This window comes from Dama dama, chromosome X (assembly GCF_033118175.1).
Source record: "Dama dama isolate Ldn47 chromosome X, ASM3311817v1, whole genome shotgun sequence".
Taxonomy (NCBI): domain Eukaryota; kingdom Metazoa; phylum Chordata; class Mammalia; order Artiodactyla; family Cervidae; genus Dama; species Dama dama.
The window spans coordinates 8,526,424-8,542,988 of NC_083714.1; the positions used below are offsets into that span (position 1 = coordinate 8,526,424).

Sequence of the window (16,565 nt, forward strand, 5' to 3'; positions counted from 1 at the left end):
GATCTGGTGCCCTGAGCTCCCGCCAGTGAGGGGACTTGATCGAGGCCCTGACTCCTGGCTCCCGGCCACTGCCCTTGCCCCAAGCCTGCCCAGCTCAGCAGAGATCGCCAGGGCCGTGGAACACATGGCCCAGAATAGTGCTATGATGCCGATGAGTGGCATTTTATCGCGGGGCCAACCACATTGAACAGCACCTCCCGTCCCCCAAAGGAAAAGCCCTCTTCTTGAAGGGCCTAAGGGGTGGAAGGGCCCCACTCTGAGAACCTGGGGGGGTGCAGTATTCATCCATTGCTGGCCCCCACCTCCGTGGGCTCCAGCCTCAGGAGGGAAGGGCTTTCAGGAAGAGGCGAAGGCAGTTCCATGCCAGACCCCTGGGGCAGAGCATCATCGCCAGGGGTGACACAGGGCCCCTGCCACCCCAGAGGGCCCGGGCAGCTCCAGCACTGAAGGGACCCAGCACGGGCTGCCAGGTCAGGGCTGGTATGAACTGCCTGGGGCCACCACCTTGACAAAAGACCACACGGGGCCTTCAAACACAGATCCAGGCTCTCGTGTTCCGTCGGTGGCCCATGGCTGCTCAGGGAAGCCCTGGCTCCCATGGCCCAGTGCCCAGGACCCTGGTGCGGGACGAGGGCAGAGCCGTCAGGCTGGAGGTAGCCTGCCTCCTGCTTAGCCCGACGGGCTTGCCACCCAAGGGGCATTTCTCTGAGGACTGTCCTCCCTTCGTCCTCTCTAGGGCAGATCTGTGTCCCCCGGCTTCACCAGCTGTGTCCGCGATCCTTCCTAGCAAGCCTGAGCCTGCGTGCTACGACCTGGGCATGGCTCTGCTGGCATACAGGGGGACCTACTGGGTGGACGCGCTGCTGGGAGCCTAGGCCAAGCCAGCACAGGTGAGTGTACATGGCACTGGATCCTGTCCCCATGAGGCCTGAACCTCCTAGGAGTGCGCCCCCTGGTGCTCACATGGGTGTGGCACACGGCTCTGCCCACAGCCGACATCCCATACCATTCTGAGCCCCCAGACTCCAAGACCAGCTCCCTCTGGTGGTCTGCAGCCAGCTCTGCTTCAGGGATAGCCCAGGCGACAGAAGGTAGGGCTAGAAGGGAGGGAAAGGGGGCAGCCTGGGGCCTTCTGCCTGGTTTCCCGGGTCCTCTAGGTCCAGCCTCCAACCTGAGGATGCTCAGGACCCTTCCTTGAAGGCAGGGAAAACAGCGAGTAGGCAACCCAAGGCTGGGCATGGGCACACAGAGGCAGAACCTGGGAGCCAGCCGCAGTAGCCCAGTGTGGCTCCCCCTTCTGCTGGGTCCCCAGGCACCCTGAGAGGTGGCACACACACAGCCTTATTGCACAGTGTTTCTTTAATTGAAAGACAACAATCGACCTCAGAAGCAGCCCCTCCTCAAGCTGGGTGTGATGGTTTGAAACCCCCACCAGACCAGAGGCCAGAAGGCAAGGGGAGGGGAGACTGAGCCATCATGGGGGGAAGATGGACAGTGAGAAGTGTGATGGGAACTCCAGTGGGACAGACCCTCAGCGTCTGGCTGAGCCCAGGGCTCCACTCTTGGCTGTGGAGGAGAGGGTGCAGCACCTCCCTGTCTGCTGGGTTCCAGAAGGATCACCCAGGCTTTGGGTGAGCCTGGGCAGAGTAGGAGGGCAGCTGTCCCCCACTCCTGCCTGCCTGGGTAAGGGCTGGGCAGAGCCCAGAGGAACAGAAAGCAGACCTAGCCCAAGTATGTCAGAAACGAGGGTGGGGGGGACAGACAGAGAGAGCTGGACAAGACTGGTCCAGGGGCCAGGAGACCCAGGAGGCTGCCCTGGGGGGCCATGAACTTGCAGAAGGATGGCAGGGGGCTGAGGAGGACAAAGGTAGCCGGCTGGGCTGAGGAGTGATGTGAGTCTGGCAGGTGGGGTGGGCTTAGTGGGGTCTCCATCCTTGATCCCCCCAGACCCAAGGACCGTTTTCCTTGGACTGGAGCCTCAGATCATTTGCTTTTGGGGTGAATGGGAAGAAAGCTTGGTGGGGGGGCGCCTCTGAATGGGTATGATGTGGGTGGGCAGGGGCAGCTCTGAAGCCACGGGGCATGTGATGGGGCCCAGGCATCATGCCCCACCTGCACACTTGGGAGCCAGTGTGGGGGTGTCAAGGGGCCGTGAGTGGAGGGTGGGGGTCGAAGGCAGGGCTTGGCTCCCTTGCTTTGCTGCCCCTTCAGGACACGTGCCATGCACCCCAAGAGACCCTTCCCAGGCCACCACCACAGCGGCTGCCACAGCCTCTACTTTTTATAGTTGCCAAACTGGATGGCCAGGCGGTCAGTGACGCAGCGAAAGGTGGCCGGCTGCACCTCCCAGTAGGGCACAGGGTTGTTGAAGAGGCTGATGCCGTTGTAGTAGGCCCGCTTGACCCCGAAGCCCACCGGGCAGAAGTCGTTGACGCCCACTTTGGTGATGTTGTTGGTGTGCAGATAGACCACCTGGGGACAGAGAGGTGTGGCTCAGGGCAGCAGGCCCCTTTGCCCCTGCCCCTAACCCTGTTCCAGAGTCGGCCCCACTTGGGGAGCCCAAGCAGCGGGCAGAACCCATAAGGCTGGTGCCCTCCATGCCAGCTGAGTCCTGCCCAGCCGCCTCAGGGGTTCATGTGCTGCATCCATACGACCCTTTGAGGGCCTGGAGGTGATTCTTCCATTGTCTGGAGGAGTACAACCAGGCTTGCGTATGGCTGTCAGGTGGCTGTTGAGCAGTGTTCAGGCACTGGTGTGTGACTGGGTGCTGGGATGGGGGGTTAGTGGGGTGGGTGTGAATGGGGCTGTTGATGTGGGAAGGATGCCACCCTGGGTTCACACAGTCCCTGGCCTTCCTCTGGGTTCCCTGGACTGAGGGTCTCCTCCTCCTCCCAGTTCTCAGGAGCTCTTGCCTCCCCCCCCGAACTCCTTGAAGGCTCTCTCTATGGGACTGTAGGGTGGGGGGCGTGGACTGTCTGATGGGGTGGGGTGGAGGGGTGCAGCATGGAGGGCTGCAACAGTGCCTTCTAGAGGTGGCAGGATATGGCCGCCAGAGGGCACTGCCGCTGTAAGTTGGCAATCCCCTTGCAGGGCAGGGTGATGGACTCGCCCCGACTGGACAGCCTGCAAGAATGGCCAGTCTCCTGGCATGTAGGCAGAGACTGAGGTCCAGAGCAGGCCCGAAGAAGACCTTGAGAGGACCCCTTGATCCCCTCATCAAGCCACTTCCTGCCCAGACTGTTCCCCAAGCCCCTGGGCCTGTGGCACCTTTGTGGGGTCCCACCCACCCAAGAAACTCCAATACTTTGGCCACCTGATGCGAAGAGCTGACTCATTTGAAAAGACCCTGATGCTGGGAAAGATTGAGGGCAGGAGAAGGGGATGACAGAGGATGAGATGGTTGGATGGCATCACCCACTCAATGGACATGAGTTTGAGTAAACTCTGGGAGTTGCTGAAGGACAGGGAAGCTGGTATGTTGTGGTCCATGTGGTTGCAAAGAGTCTGACACGACTGAGAGACTGAACTGAACTGAACTGAACCCACCCGAGAGACCTTGAGCTCAAGTATCTACCAGGCTGGCTCTGGCGCATCCTGCCACCTCGCCACCCCTGTACCCAGCCTCCTCGCTGTCCCCAGTGTGGTCCCTACTCTGCCCTTTCGCTTTCTCATCACCTTTCCAGATGAGGAGCTGGAGTCACCAGCCAGAGCACACATCTGACCAGCTGCACAGCGAGGTCCCGTTCTGCTCCGCGATGGGTCCGAGCACTGACAGCTAGGGTCTCAGCAGCTGCCCTGGGAACATCGGCTGCCCCCTCCCCTTGCCGTGTGTTAGAAAAACCTGGCTCTCACCTGGAGGAGCTTGAGGTCTGGAAGACCAGCCGGTACCCTGGACAGCTTGTTGTTGTCCAAGTGCAGCTCCCGCAGCGTGGGCAGAAAACTCAGGCTCCCGTTCTCAATCATGCGGATCTGGTTGTGGCCCAGGCCCAGCCTGGGAAGGGATAGATGAATAAAAGACGATGTAATGGGGTCTGTGGGCCACAGGGCACTGGGCAGACTCAGGGCCCCCTGAGACACCCCCCTCCCCAGCCTACCTGTACAACTTGGAGTAGCGGAGCAGATCTTCTAGCTCAATTGCCTGGATTTTGTTGTGGTCCAGGTGGAGTTCATTGAGGGTCTCGGGGAGGTCTGCCAGGAAAAAAGGATCCTCTGAGTTGAATCCAGGAGGGAAGACTGTGGGGTGGGGGAGGGCTGGTCCTGAGTGTGTGTGTGTGTGTGTGTGTGCACGATTTCACTCCTGATGGAGCAGAGAGCCAAACTCTGCCCCAGGATGGGAGAGGGGCGACCAAAGCCCTCCCCAAGTACACTGGGTGGTGGCTCCAGATGGCTCCGGGCTCCTTACCTGTGCCCCCCACCTGTGCCCCCCAAAATGTGGGAAAGAAGGGCTACCTCCCTACCTTTGGGGATGCCAGTGAGCTTGGCCTCGGAGATGCGAAGGTAGTTGAGCTTCAGGCCATCAAAGGCTCCAGGTTCAAAGCCACTGTTCTCCAGGGGGTTCCCACCCATCTCTAGGAGAGAGGCTCTCTCAGCCCTGAAGCCAAGGCTAAGCATCTGTCCCCATACCCTTGGGGCCTGTTGCTTCCTAAGGGGCCCCCACTAAGCACCCGCTCCCCCATCTCCCCCTGAAAGCAGTGCCACTAATTTACTGGATGAGCTGCAAACTCCTTGCTGTTGAACACCATGAACTACCAAGGGCCCTGGGCTTGGCATGGGCCCTCGGGGACAAGGGGAGCCAGCCCAGCTTCTCCCACCTGGCCCCTGGCTGGCAGGCTGTGCCACCTCTATACTTGTCCTTTCCTTATGGGCCTGGGTTTCTCTTCACCTGGCCTTGGCAGCTCTGGGGTGTGACCCTAGGCAAGCCTCCAGAACGTTCTGTGAGGCCAGCTGGCTTGTCCATGGCACCTGGCTGCTCCGGCGGGCAGAGACCCCCTCCTTGACCCTCCCCCTTCCCTGTCCACCCTCACCACAACCTCAGGACCACCTGAGGACCACCACAGGGCGGGCCTGACTCACCAATGCAGTTCATATTGCGAAGCCCACTGAACACGCCCTTGGGCACCTTGCGGATGCGGTTGTCATGGATGCGGAGCTCCACCAGGGAGCTGGGCAGGTTGGGAGGGATCTCCACCAGGTGGTTCTTGGAGATGTAGAGCTTCTGCAGCTTCCGCAGGGGACTGAAGGCCTTCTCGTGGATCTTGGAGATCTTGTTGTTTACGAGGACCAAGGCCTGAGGTGGCACAGAAGGCCTCAGTTCCCCGCCTGCCTGCCTGCCTTCTCCTCTCCCCTCTTGCTTGCCCCTGAGGTAGTGATTCACATTGTCGGGGCTTCACAGATGCTGGAGCCCCAGCTCAGCTTCCAGGAGATCTACCTCTGTTCATGGGCAGAGTGCAGAGCGGGAGCCGGCACTCAGGTCCAGCAAGGTCGCTGCAGCTCGTGCCCTGGTTACCCTACCTGCACCCTGGTTGCGATGCAACCTTTCCTTTCTGAGTTGCTGGGAGGAGCCAATAAGATGCAAAGGTAACAGTCAACAGAGAGAATTGGGCTGGGTGATCCTGTCCTTCCCTGGTGGCTCAGAGGGGAAAGAGTCTGCTTGCAATGTGGGGAGACCCGGGTTTGATCTCTGGGTGGGGAAGATCTGCTGGAGAAGGAAATGGCCACCCACTCCAGTGCCCCTGCCTGGAAAATCCCATGGATGGAGGAGCCTGGTAGGCTACAGGCCATGGGGTCGCAAAGAGTCAGACACGACTGAGCAACTTCACTTTCCTTTTATCTTGTCCTGACATTGCACATGTGCCCATGACCCTGGGTGCTCCCGCCACAGCTGCCTCCTAACCTCTCTCAGGACTCCCTGGGTCCCCAGTCTTCTCTCACATTGCACAAGTGCGTGCCCACACCCATCGGGACCCCACCCCTCCACACGCCCACCGGGCTGCAGGCCTGCTGCCTCTTCCCAGACCCTTGGAAGAGCCAGGGTAGGCTTACGTAGAGGTGCTGGAGGCCTTTGAAATCATCTTTTCGGAGCTCAGAGATGTCATTGTTCTGCAGGTCCAGCAGGGTGGTGTCGGGCGAGATCTCCTTGGGCACAGCCTTCAGACCTGGGGGCCGGCGCAGCAGTCAGCAGTGTGAGCCAAGGCCACGGCCACAGCCCCAGCCCCAAAGGGGCGCACATGTGGACCCTCACGTGGGGACTCCGTGGCCGCAAATGGGTGCAGCTCCAAGGCCAGGGTTGGACACTCTTTTCCCTCCCCACATTCTTTCAAGCAGACCCAGGGACACCCTCCCACAGTGAAATCAAGATCCCTGGGCTGGATCCGGATCACCCCCTGCCCACCCTCAGGCTTCCACATCCATCCACCACAGACTGACCCAGGTCGGAGCACTGAACAACCCGCAGATGGCAGTGGCAGCCAAAAGGGCACATGGCGCTGTAGGTGGGTGGGAGGGAGTCCAGGTCTGGGATGCCCGAGGTTGTTTCTGCACCAGAAGCTTCCTCATCATTCAGCATGGGCAGCCCATCGTCCAGAGTGAAGTCCCAGAAGGCTTTTTGCTCAAAGGGCAGGGCCTGGCTCAGGGCCAGCAGGGCCGCAAGAGGCCACAGGGGCCACATGGTGGGCGTGCCTGCAAAGCCAGGGTGAGGAGGGGCCATCAGAGGAGCCCAGCCGATGCCCATGCCCAGGGGGCTGGGGTTCTGTGTGTGTGCTGTCCTCATGTCTGTCACACCTCCCCAGGGCAGCCAGACCCTGGGCTGGAGTGGCCAGGAGGGAGGTGTGGGTGGGCAGGAGGCCCTGGGCAGGGTAGGGGCATGGCTGGCTTCCTTCTGTCCTGCTCTGTTTCCAGGCAGGACTTGGCCACCGTGGGCCATGCCCTGTCTTTCCAGTTAGGGAGTCTGCACCCCTCCAATGCACAAGCACACACACACACACATGCATTGCCCCCCTCCCCGCACAGGACACTGAGTGAGCCTCAGCCTGTGTGTGGGGGGATCGGGGAGGTTAGTGGAGGTGGCGGAGAGGGAAACCCAGTCCTCTGCCACCACAGATCTTGAAGAGTTAAGATTGAAAGATAACCACGGGGGCCAGGGCCAATCCTTTCCTGCCTGAGCCCCCTTTGCAGCGCACCCACGTTTTTCTCAGAAAGTCAAGAGACCAAGGCACCAGGGTGGGCATGCTGGGCAGAGCTGGGCTAGCCCTGGAGCAAAGCAGAAGAGGGGGCATCCTCTCAGCCCATGTATGGAATGCCAGAGATCGAGGGGGAACCCTGATGTCCCCCCACATCCTTGCTGCTACTGGGGGGCCTTGGCTTCCTCCTCTGGCCCACGAAGCCTTCCCCTGCCTTCTATCCACGGCCTGCCCCCTTGGAAAGGCCACTGGAGGGGAACAGGCTACTGCCAGGGTGGCGGGCAGGGTCAGGCTTGTCTGGAGTCCCCCAGGCCAGGAAGCAGGCTGAGGGTGGGAGTGGGGGGAAAGCCGTCCTGCCCGAGCCTGCCCCTGGTGCCCACATCTGCCTGCCTTCTCCTCCTCCAGCAGAGGCTGCCCCCATCCACACGGGCTCCTCTAGCAGAAAATCTTGTCCCTGAAGAGGATGCCCCCTCACCCAGATTTCCTGAGCAAGCCCCAGCCTCATTTTCCCAAGTGTGACACAGGGATACACGTGCCCGCCTTGCTTGTTTCCCAAGCACAGGGTGTCTGGGGTTGCCCCATGTGCGGACCTCAGCCCTACCCCACAGAGGCCCTCACTTGGGGCCCATCTTGGCCAGGGGAGGGGTTCTTTGGGGCTTCAGAGGGGTTGGGGTGAGCCCCCCCGAGCCTGAGGCCTGGTTGCAAAGTGGGGAGAAGCCCTGGGCAGGCCCAGTGGATGTGGGGCTGGGCTGGTGGCCTGGGGGGCTGCTGCCTTGGAGCCCTGCCACCCTCAGGCGGTGGGAGGGCCTGTGGCCACTTGCCGACCTGTTGGCACAACAGCTCTGCCCTCTGGGGTTCCCATTGATTGCCATCTGGCCACCCTCTCTCGCACCTCTCTGGCCCCTCAGAGCTGGTCATGTGACCTGTCCTGGCTCCTACCTTTGCAGCAGCTGGGGCGGGCAGTGCGCTTGGCAGACAGATGCTGGAGGTGGGGGGCGGAGTCCCCAGGTGGGGGTTCAGTGGCCTTAGCGTCAGAGTCAGCCCCAGAGCGCCCCCAGCAGGCCGGCAACCCTCATGAGTGTGCAGCCCCCACTGATAGACTCAGAAAAGCCGCCTTGCCTCCCAGGTCACACAGCAAAGTGAGGGTCCCTCCTGGTTGGGGGAGCCCCTGGCCTTCCTGGCTCCTTTGGGCCTTGAGCGCCCGTGGTCACACTCAAGGTCCCACCAGCCCTATGCTGGTCCCATAGGACTGGGGGAGTCTCCACCCCACCCCACCCCCAGCCCCGAGGGTCTTGGCACAGAGTGGGGAGAAGACCCTGGGTTTGCCTACCTGGACCACTAGTCCCTTTTCCTTCCCACAGGTTTTCAAAGCACAGGGCAAGGTAGGGTGGGCCCAGGCTTCCCAGGCACGGCTGGACACCCAAAGTTGAGAAGAGGAAGTGAAGGGGAGGATGAAGGCAGGAGGGCAAGATGGAGCAGGAGGCGGAGGAGACTGCTCCCCCTTCCCCTGGCACCCCTCCCAAAGCCGCTACCTCACAGGGGGAATGAGTCAGGGCTGGAACACCCCACTGGAGCCTTGGGAGGCTCTGGGATCCACCATCCACCTGGACGGCTGGGGTGGGGTGGTCCGGCCAGGCCTGGGGAACCGGGGAGGCCTGGGGGCCTCCACAGGGAGCCTTGGCCTGGGTTTGGGCCCTCCACATGGAGTTCCCAGGCAGAACTAGCCACTGAGGCTCTACGTGGGCTCCTGGGACCCTCCCTGGGGGTGCAGGGTGGGGAAGGGCGGGCCCCATTGGAAGCTTAGTCTGAGGGAGAGGGAGGCTGAGGTCTTGAAGGCCCCCAGAGCCCTCAGGGCAGAGGACAAGGTTTGGCTGGTTCTCCCTGGCTCCTGGCCAGGCCCAGGCAGTGGGCAGGCTGGCGGGCTTTCCGCCACAGCCCTCCTTTCCCCACAGAGAACTGGCAAGAGACTCAGCGCCCAGAACTGTGCAGAGGGGAGAGGGGCCGGTTGCATACCAAGCCTGCCAGAGACCACGAAAGACACCCCCGGGCCTCAGGGCCAAAAGGAGCCAGGGAGGGGCCTGGAGGGGGCGCCCAGGACTGAAGTTCCATCTGATGGAAGAGAAAATGGAGACCTAGAGAAAAGAACCCACCTCAGGTGATGCCAGGCCCTCAGGTTTTCACTATGGACACAGAGGGTGAGAACCATGGCTGGTCCCCCCAGCCTAGCCAGGCCTCTGGGCCTCAGTTTCCCTTCATTGGCTTCCCTGGGCGTGTCCCAGAGGACTTCAGGTGGCCTTGGGCCTCATCAGGGGGTTCTCTGAGCTCAACGAGCTCCACCTCCTCAGAGCAACAGAAAGAAGTGGTGATGGCGGTGAGGCCTCAGGCCAGGCGCCCACAGGTGGGAGTGAGGACCGCCCCCCCCCAACATGGCTCTCCTTGTCTGGCCCTCTGAAAGGCTGCGCAGTCCTCTGACTGGGATGGCTCCAGGTCCCAGAAAAACAAGACGCACTGGCAGCCACTGAGAACACGGAGGGGCCATGCCAGGCATTCACACCAGGCCAAGGGTGGCAGGAGCGGGCCCTGAGGTCTGGCAGGCCCTGGGAACTCGCTTACAGATGTGTGGCCCACAGCTGCCAAGTCACAGATGCCGGACGCCTAAGCCCAGTGCCTGGCTCCACCGAGCAACCCTACCTGAACTCGGACACACGTGCCATCTTCCACTCAGCCCTGCTGGTGCGCACTTTTCTGTCCGCTTCCCCCCCAGAATCCAACCCATCATCCCCTGCACCCTCCAGCTCTAGTCTCCCCTTAGGTGGCACCCAGACAGAGGGCACGGGTGCTATCCCTGGGTCTTCCTGAAGCTGATGTGTGTGTGCGCATGTGGGGATGACTGTGTGAGGGGCTGGTGGCTGCAGTGGGGGTTGGGGTGAGCCCTGCCCTGCTTGTGTCTACACCCCAGCCACCCCTGAACCCACCGCTGTGGCCTCAACACGCCTTCCAGCTCTGAGGGAAGCGGGCATCCAAGTGTGGCTGGCCAGGACGGCTCCTTCCTGTTGGGTCCTGTGCCCCCGCAGCCTTCAGGCACAGACTCGACCTGGATGTGGGTGTCAGAGACCCACAAGGAGCCAGCCCATCTGCTGCAAGGAGCTGGCCCTGGGCCAGTGGCTGGTGCTACCCAGGCCAGACCTCTCTCCCCACAGCCCTGAAGACACCCATCACACCCCCCATCCTGCTGGGAAACCTCTGGAAGGCGGAAAGGTCTAAGGGCTGGCCTTCCACCGTGCCAGGAGTCAGGCAGGAAATGAGCCAGGTCACCTGGTCTTTCCGCCCCAGAGCTTTCCTTCTCCTGCTCGCTGAAGAAAGCCCAAGGGAGAGTGAGGGTGCTGTCACTTCCCAGGGGTGCAACAGGAGGCCCAAATGATTTCCTAACTCAGCCTTCCCCAGGGCCAGCAGGAAGTGCTGTCTCTCCCATTGCCTCTCCACGACTCAGGCTGGAGGTGACGCTGATGGAAAACAGGGCTCTGTCTTGTGGGTCTGGAGGCCCCAGGCTTGCATCACGCAGCTTCTGGAAACATAGCATCTCTCGGGCCGGCACCATCAATAGTTCCCCTCGGCCCGTGGGGACAGATGGCCCTGCCCCGCCTCCAGCTGCAGGGAAGTGGCCTGGGAAAGCCATCACGCCACCCTGGCCTGGAGGGTCCCCCAAGCCTTCAGGTCCCAGCAGGCGCCGGACCCCACAGGGAGATGTTCTCAGCCCGGCTTCCAGAACCTGAGGCCCTTGGCTGCCTTGCTCCCTTGTGGGACTGGGGGCTTGGCTTGGGGTGGAGGTCACCCTCTGCAGCCAGCCTAGGTCTTGCTGGACCTGTGACTTTCAGCCCCTCCCAGGGCTCCCCCTCCGTGTGGTGGGGTAGCCTGTAAACCCCTAGGACCACCATCAAGGCCAAACTGGAACTGAGACTGTGAGAGGTTGGAGGTGGCACCCAGCTCCCCAGCTGTCCCTGTCTCCGGAGACAGGGCTCCCAGAGCCAGTCTCCCTCTGCCCTCTGTCTGGCTCCTTCAGGTCCCAGTTTTGTTGCCCAAATCTGTGATCCTTTGGAAACTCTGGCCTCTGACTGCTGCATCCCTTTTGGGCTATCTGATTCTCCTAGAGGCTGCTGGTGGGCAAGATGTGGCGGCAGGTTCACTGTTGCATGCAGCCTGGGACCTCTCCCAGCCCACTGCCCCGTGTCCTGCAGCTCTGCTCCGTGCTGCAGTTTCTGCTGACTTGGGCCTTCACGCCATGGACCAGGAGAGCTAGGTGTGAGCTGGCTGGGTGGAGCCCCAAGGCCCCTGAACCCCGAGATTGGATGTGTTACCCAGGGAAAGGAAGCGGGGAGTCGTCAGAGTCCCCAGCACCTTTGGTGGGCTTGGGATGTCAGAGATCCCAGCCCACCAAGGAGCACAAACTGGGCTGCTGAGAGGGTAGGGGACAAGCCAAAGAGGGCTGAACTGTGGCTGGTGCTCCAAGAGCCTGGGCAGGGGCCCAGAGGGAATGAAGGAAGCCCTGGGGGACCCTGGGGCTGACGACTCCAGGTGTGGGAGGGCTTTCACCCCAGGACCTCTTATCTAGAAGGTTCATCTTACCACAGCCCCAGTGAGCAAGACTAAGCAGACCCCTTCCCCATTCCCCCTCAGGCCATCTCCCACTGGCTTCCTTGAAGATGGGATTCACCAAGAAGGTTTTGTGCATGATCGAAGTTTGGGTGGGCCCAGTACATGAGCAGAGAGGACAGAGGGGATGGGAGGGCACTGTCTGGCCCGAGAACCAGCCAACAGGAGGAGGGTGGAGCTGGCAGGATCCTGTGTGCCTGCCTTCAGGAGCCCATGCCCATCCCCCTTCCTCCCCTGCGGCTCATAGCAGGGGGCCCCAGGAGGCTCACTGTCACCCTCCAGCCCCTCGAGTGGAGCTAAACCCTTGGGCTGGTGTGTCCCGTCCCACCAGCAGGGTAGAGAGGCTCAGGGAGGGGTGCCCAGCTCAAGGCAGGGACCGAGATCTCCCACCCTGGGGTAACTGATGAGGACGATTGGGAGGCTGTTGTGGTGGGCGTGGGAAGACCTTTTCTAACAATCTAGGGTGTTAGCACATGGGCAAGGAAGGGGAGGGCCCACATATGCCAGCCAAAGGACCAACAGCTCAGTGGCCTAGCAGGTGGAGCTTTGGAGACCCTGGAATGGGGCTGGGGCCCTGCCTGGGGGCAGGGGGCACACGCCAGACAGTGCCTGGCCCTACGGACACTTTAGGCGTTGGGCTGTGCCTGCTGTTCACGTGCTCCTGGGTGGCCCTGGGGGCCAGCCACTGTCCCAGGCTATGTCCCAGGTGACCAAGGACAAATGACCACTGGACGGGCCTGTCTCCTTGGGGTTTCTCCAGGGCTGGCTGTGGGTGGCTCTGGGAAGCAGGCTCATGACTGATTCCTCCTCTGGGACTTGACGCCAATGCTGGAAGGGACCCTCTGCAGTCCTGAGTGACTACAGAGTATCCCTAAAGAGAGGAGATGCTTTCTTGTCTTTTGAATACCCGCTCTGCTCCAGTCCTTCCCCGTTCACCCTTCTGTGATGAGCCAGGGCCATTGATGGGACTGGGGAGAAATTCAGGCCAAGGCTTGTATGTCACCCTGCACAACGGTGAGAGGGCTAGCACCCCACGTTTCTGGGCCCCTAAAATCAACTGGCAAAGAAGTGCCGCCAGACCTGTGGTTGAAGGGGCTGGGCCTCAGACTCCCCATCAACACAGTGAGGCCCCTGCTCCAGGGCAGGGCATTAAAAGCAATAGGCTGGTTAATGCCTTCTGTGACCTGGGTCCTCGGAACCTGAAGGTGGGCCAGTGGGTGAGTCAGCCAGGGTGGCAGGGCTGCCACTCAGCTGCTGGCTACATGGTGATGGGAGCCCTCCCTGATGCCAGCCTCTTTCCACGGCCTTGCCCCTGTGGTTGCAAGACAGCCATGTGCCTTCCTCTCGATGCGCCTATGGCAGCTGGTCATGGGGCATTCCGCACAAAAGCACCTCTGCCCAACCACCAGGGTGCAGATGGCATAAGTGTTTGCAGGCAGCCAGGAGGCGCTCACTTGTGCACACACAGGGGCAGCGACGTGTTATCTCTCCTCATGAACCCGAGAGCCTGGATGCACATTCCAGAGCATCTACAGCTTCTCTCAATCCCAACCAGTCCCCACAGGGTGGCCGGCCAGGAGGGGAGTGGGCACAGAAGCAGGAGACCTCAGGGCACGGGACTGGCCACATTGGCGACCTGAGTGGCCCTTAAGAAGCTTCAACTGTGAGAGCAATCTCCCAGGCCTGAGCGAGGTCTGCTCTGTGCCCCCCACCAGCACCCTGCCTCAGAGGACCCTGGGCTTTCTGCTCCACCAAGCAGAGCCAGCTCAGGAAGCTCTTGCCAACCCATGCCTAGGTCCCAGACCCATCCACAGAATGGTGAGGTGGGGCTCCCACCCCCCTAGTCTTCCAGGGCACTCTGCTGGATTCCTTGGCAGGTCCCTTGGCATGCCAGCCATTTTGGGAGCTTGCTAGTACACGGGCCGGGGGTTCGGCCGCCTCCCACACCAATCTGCACACCCTGCAGTTGACCATAAGCTATCATGATCAACACTCAAGTGTCTCTAATGGCTCCCTGGATGCTATGGGGTCAATAGCCAGGGTCTGTCAGTCAGAAGCCCTGACCCCTGGCCCCAGCTCTGCCCCTGACTGGCTGGGCCACTGTTGGCAGTTTCCTGCCCCTCTCTGGGCCTCTGTTGCCCCCTCTGTGCAATGGATGGGGTAGGGGGTCCTGTGGGACCAGCTCTGGAGGGCAACCCTGTTGGTGCCATTTGGTTTCAGATCTGAGATGCTCTCTCCATTCTAGAGGTGCCCCAGGTACCTGCGGGGTGTGGCCTTTGGGGAACAGAGCACCTAGCCTGGGATCTCTTGAACCCCACCCCTCCCTAAAGGTGCCCATCCTGGAATGATGATGTCCTCGAATTGACCCATGGAGCCCTCTGGGGCCCTGGGCCAAGCCGGCCTGGCTAACATGGCACAGTGGCCTGGGCTTCCTTCTGCACTCTGCTTTGGAGCCTCAGTTCAAGGAGGTTCTGGGGACAGAGAAGCCTGAGCCACTCAGGCAGCCCCACCCAGGCCCCCCACCCCCCACCCTCAGCCACGGCTCTGTGGACCCATGCCTCACCCAGGAGGAGGTGAACGCAGAACATTCGCCTGCGAGTAAGCGAGGAATATCTGGGCAGGGTGCCTGGGGCGTGCCTGGGAAACCAAGTCTCCGAGCCCATGCCGTGGTCTAGCCCCAGGCCCTGGGGATCGCTCCCCAGCACTGAGTTCAGGCTGGCGCCCGCAGGTCTATGCTAACCAGGAGCCGGAGCCAGGCCAGCGGTGGGGGTGCAGGGCATACCTGGGACTTGATGATGTTCTGGGGTGGCCTCCAAGAGGCAGAAGCCCAGGGGGATGTGGAGTGTGAAGCAGGGCTGAGCAAGGGGAGAGGGAAGGGGATGGAGAAGATGCCTGGAGGACCCAGGGGGGAAAAGAGGCCTAGACGGGACCGGGACCAAGGAGGGGCTGCAGAGTGGCCATGAAGGGGCATGCTGGGAGCCTGCAGCCGGGGGCCGTGGGAATCTGCAAGCAGCCTTGGGGGCGGGGGGTGGGAGACGGCGGTGAGGGGGCCGCGGGGGCAGGGGTAGGGACGAGGAGGGTGAGTTTGGGGGGTGCAGGGTCGGGGCATCTGGAGGATGAGACAGCGGGGCAAGGGTGGTTCCAGGCCAGCTGTAGGAATGGTGGGGGACAGGATGGGGCTTGTGGGGGTGGGGGCCTTACCTGAGGAGGGCAAGCGGTGGGCACGCGCTGGCTGGTGGGCAGCCTGAGGAATCGGCCAGTCCCTGTGTCTGTGTGTTGGGTCGTCTGAGAGCAGCTGCTCACTCCTGGGCAGTTCGGGGAGAGAGGGAGAGAGGGAGAGGGAGGCGGAGGGAGGGAGGCTAAAGGCTGGGCGGGCGGGCAGACCGACGGGGAGGGGACGGCGGCGGGGAGGGGGCGGGGAGGGAGGGAGAGAGGGAGGGAGGAAGGGAAGGAGGGGGCAGGCTTCCAGGCCCCCCTGGCAGCTTCAAAGGGAGTAATTTTCTTGTAGACGGCTAGGCTAGCTACACCCCTCCCCCTTAAGCCCCCCCACCCCGAGGACGACGCCCCCAACTCCAAGGCCACGACCCCCTACTCCCCACCCCGGGGGGTGCACACTCTCTCACTCAGACAAGGCCCTTTGGCGTCTCCGGGCCAACGACGACGCAGCCTCAGAGATTCAAACTTTCCACCGTCCTGATGGGGACACTGAGGCCCAACAAGGGGGGCTGGAGCTGGCTAGCTGGCCGGTGCTCGGCCTGGCAGAGGAAGGCGAGAGGGCAGAAAAGGAAGGGGGATAAGGGGGTGGTGGCCTCCTGGTGCTACTCCAGCGAGGGGCCCCTGGAATCCTGTCCTGAGCCTTCCCAGAACAAACGTGTGGCAGCCGCAGTCTGGGGAGGAGGTGGTTGTTTGGGATCAGGGAGGGAGTCGTGGTGGATTGCTGGAAGGGCTGGATCCACTTCCCAGCCCACTCCAGCCTTTTTGTCCCCATGACCTCAGAATGGGGTTCAGCTGGGAACTGGCAGGGGGCAGTACAAATTCTGGAGGTCCTCCTCCCCGGCTTGCCTCCCCCGAGCTGAGGCTCGCAGAAGCTGATTCAGAGAGGTGGAGCCGGCCAGTCATCCTTCTTGCTCCATCTGAGCAGGTCCCCCAGGGTGCAGGAACCGTGGTAAGGGTGGCCACTTCCTCAGCGCTGAGGCTGGTGCTGGCCACTTCTTGGGGTAACCGGGTCAGCCCACCAAATGTCCCAGAAAGAGGCTGTCAGCAGCCTTGACACCCACGCCATCCCTGGTAGCTCAGCCACTTCCTGAGAGACAAGCCCACCCCTCCTCCCCGTCCCGTGGGGTCCCAATTCCTCCCCCTCACCTTGGCCCTTTTTGCCCAGCTTCGGCCTCAGGGAACCTCCTGCAAGAGCAGCTTTGGGGAGACAGAGGTGAGGGTTTAGATGGGACGAGAAACTGAGGCAAGGAGCGCCGCTGAGATCTGCAAAGGAGAATGGGGAAAGAAATGAAAGCCGGACAGAACTCCAGTGGGCCCAAAGGAGGAAAAAAAAGAAAAAACTCAAACAGGCAGGGGCCGAGGGCAGGTCAGGGAGAGGCAGCGCCAATGAAAGGAGAAGGGGGGTGGTGAGGCCTCAGGGTCCCGCCCACCCAGCAAGCAGGTAGGTTCTAAAAAGTTCTACCAGGGCAGTGGCTGGGCCCAGATCCCTTTTCTTTGTGGAAGCATCCATTCAGGCATGGC

The 16,565-nt window shown here is 61.8% G+C and overlaps 1 protein-coding gene across 1 annotated transcript; it reads right to left on the bottom strand.

Moving 5' to 3' along the window:
* Positions 1-1,341: 1,341 nt before the first annotated feature.
* BGN (biglycan) lies at positions 1,342-15,184 on the bottom strand. The gene is made up of 8 exons (XM_061136300.1): positions 15,030-15,184; positions 6,427-6,678; positions 6,043-6,155; positions 5,074-5,287; positions 4,458-4,568; positions 4,095-4,188; positions 3,853-3,991; positions 1,342-2,472 (listed from the first exon to the last, which is right to left on the bottom strand). Exons 2-8 carry the CDS (start codon positions 6,665-6,667, stop codon positions 2,275-2,277), a joined length of 1,110 nt encoding a protein of 369 aa, XP_060992283.1. The 5' UTR covers positions 6,668-6,678; positions 15,030-15,184; the 3' UTR covers positions 1,342-2,274.
* Positions 15,185-16,565: the final 1,381 nt, after the last annotated feature.

Bases quoted from the DNA above. Each gene is read 5' to 3' on its own strand.
- BGN (XM_061136300.1), bottom strand. From the start codon at position 6,667: ATGTGGCCCCTGTGGCCTCTTGCGGCCCTGCTGGCCCTGAGCCAGGCC. The intron at 5,288-6,042 runs GTAAGCCTACCC...GTGCCACCTCAG, and splicing joins AAGGCCTCCAGCACCTCTAC to GCCTTGGTCCTCGTAAACAA. The intron at 2,473-3,852 runs GTGAGAGCCAGG...CTCTGTCCCCAG, and splicing joins CAGACCTCAAGCTCCTCCAG to GTGGTCTATCTGCACACCAA.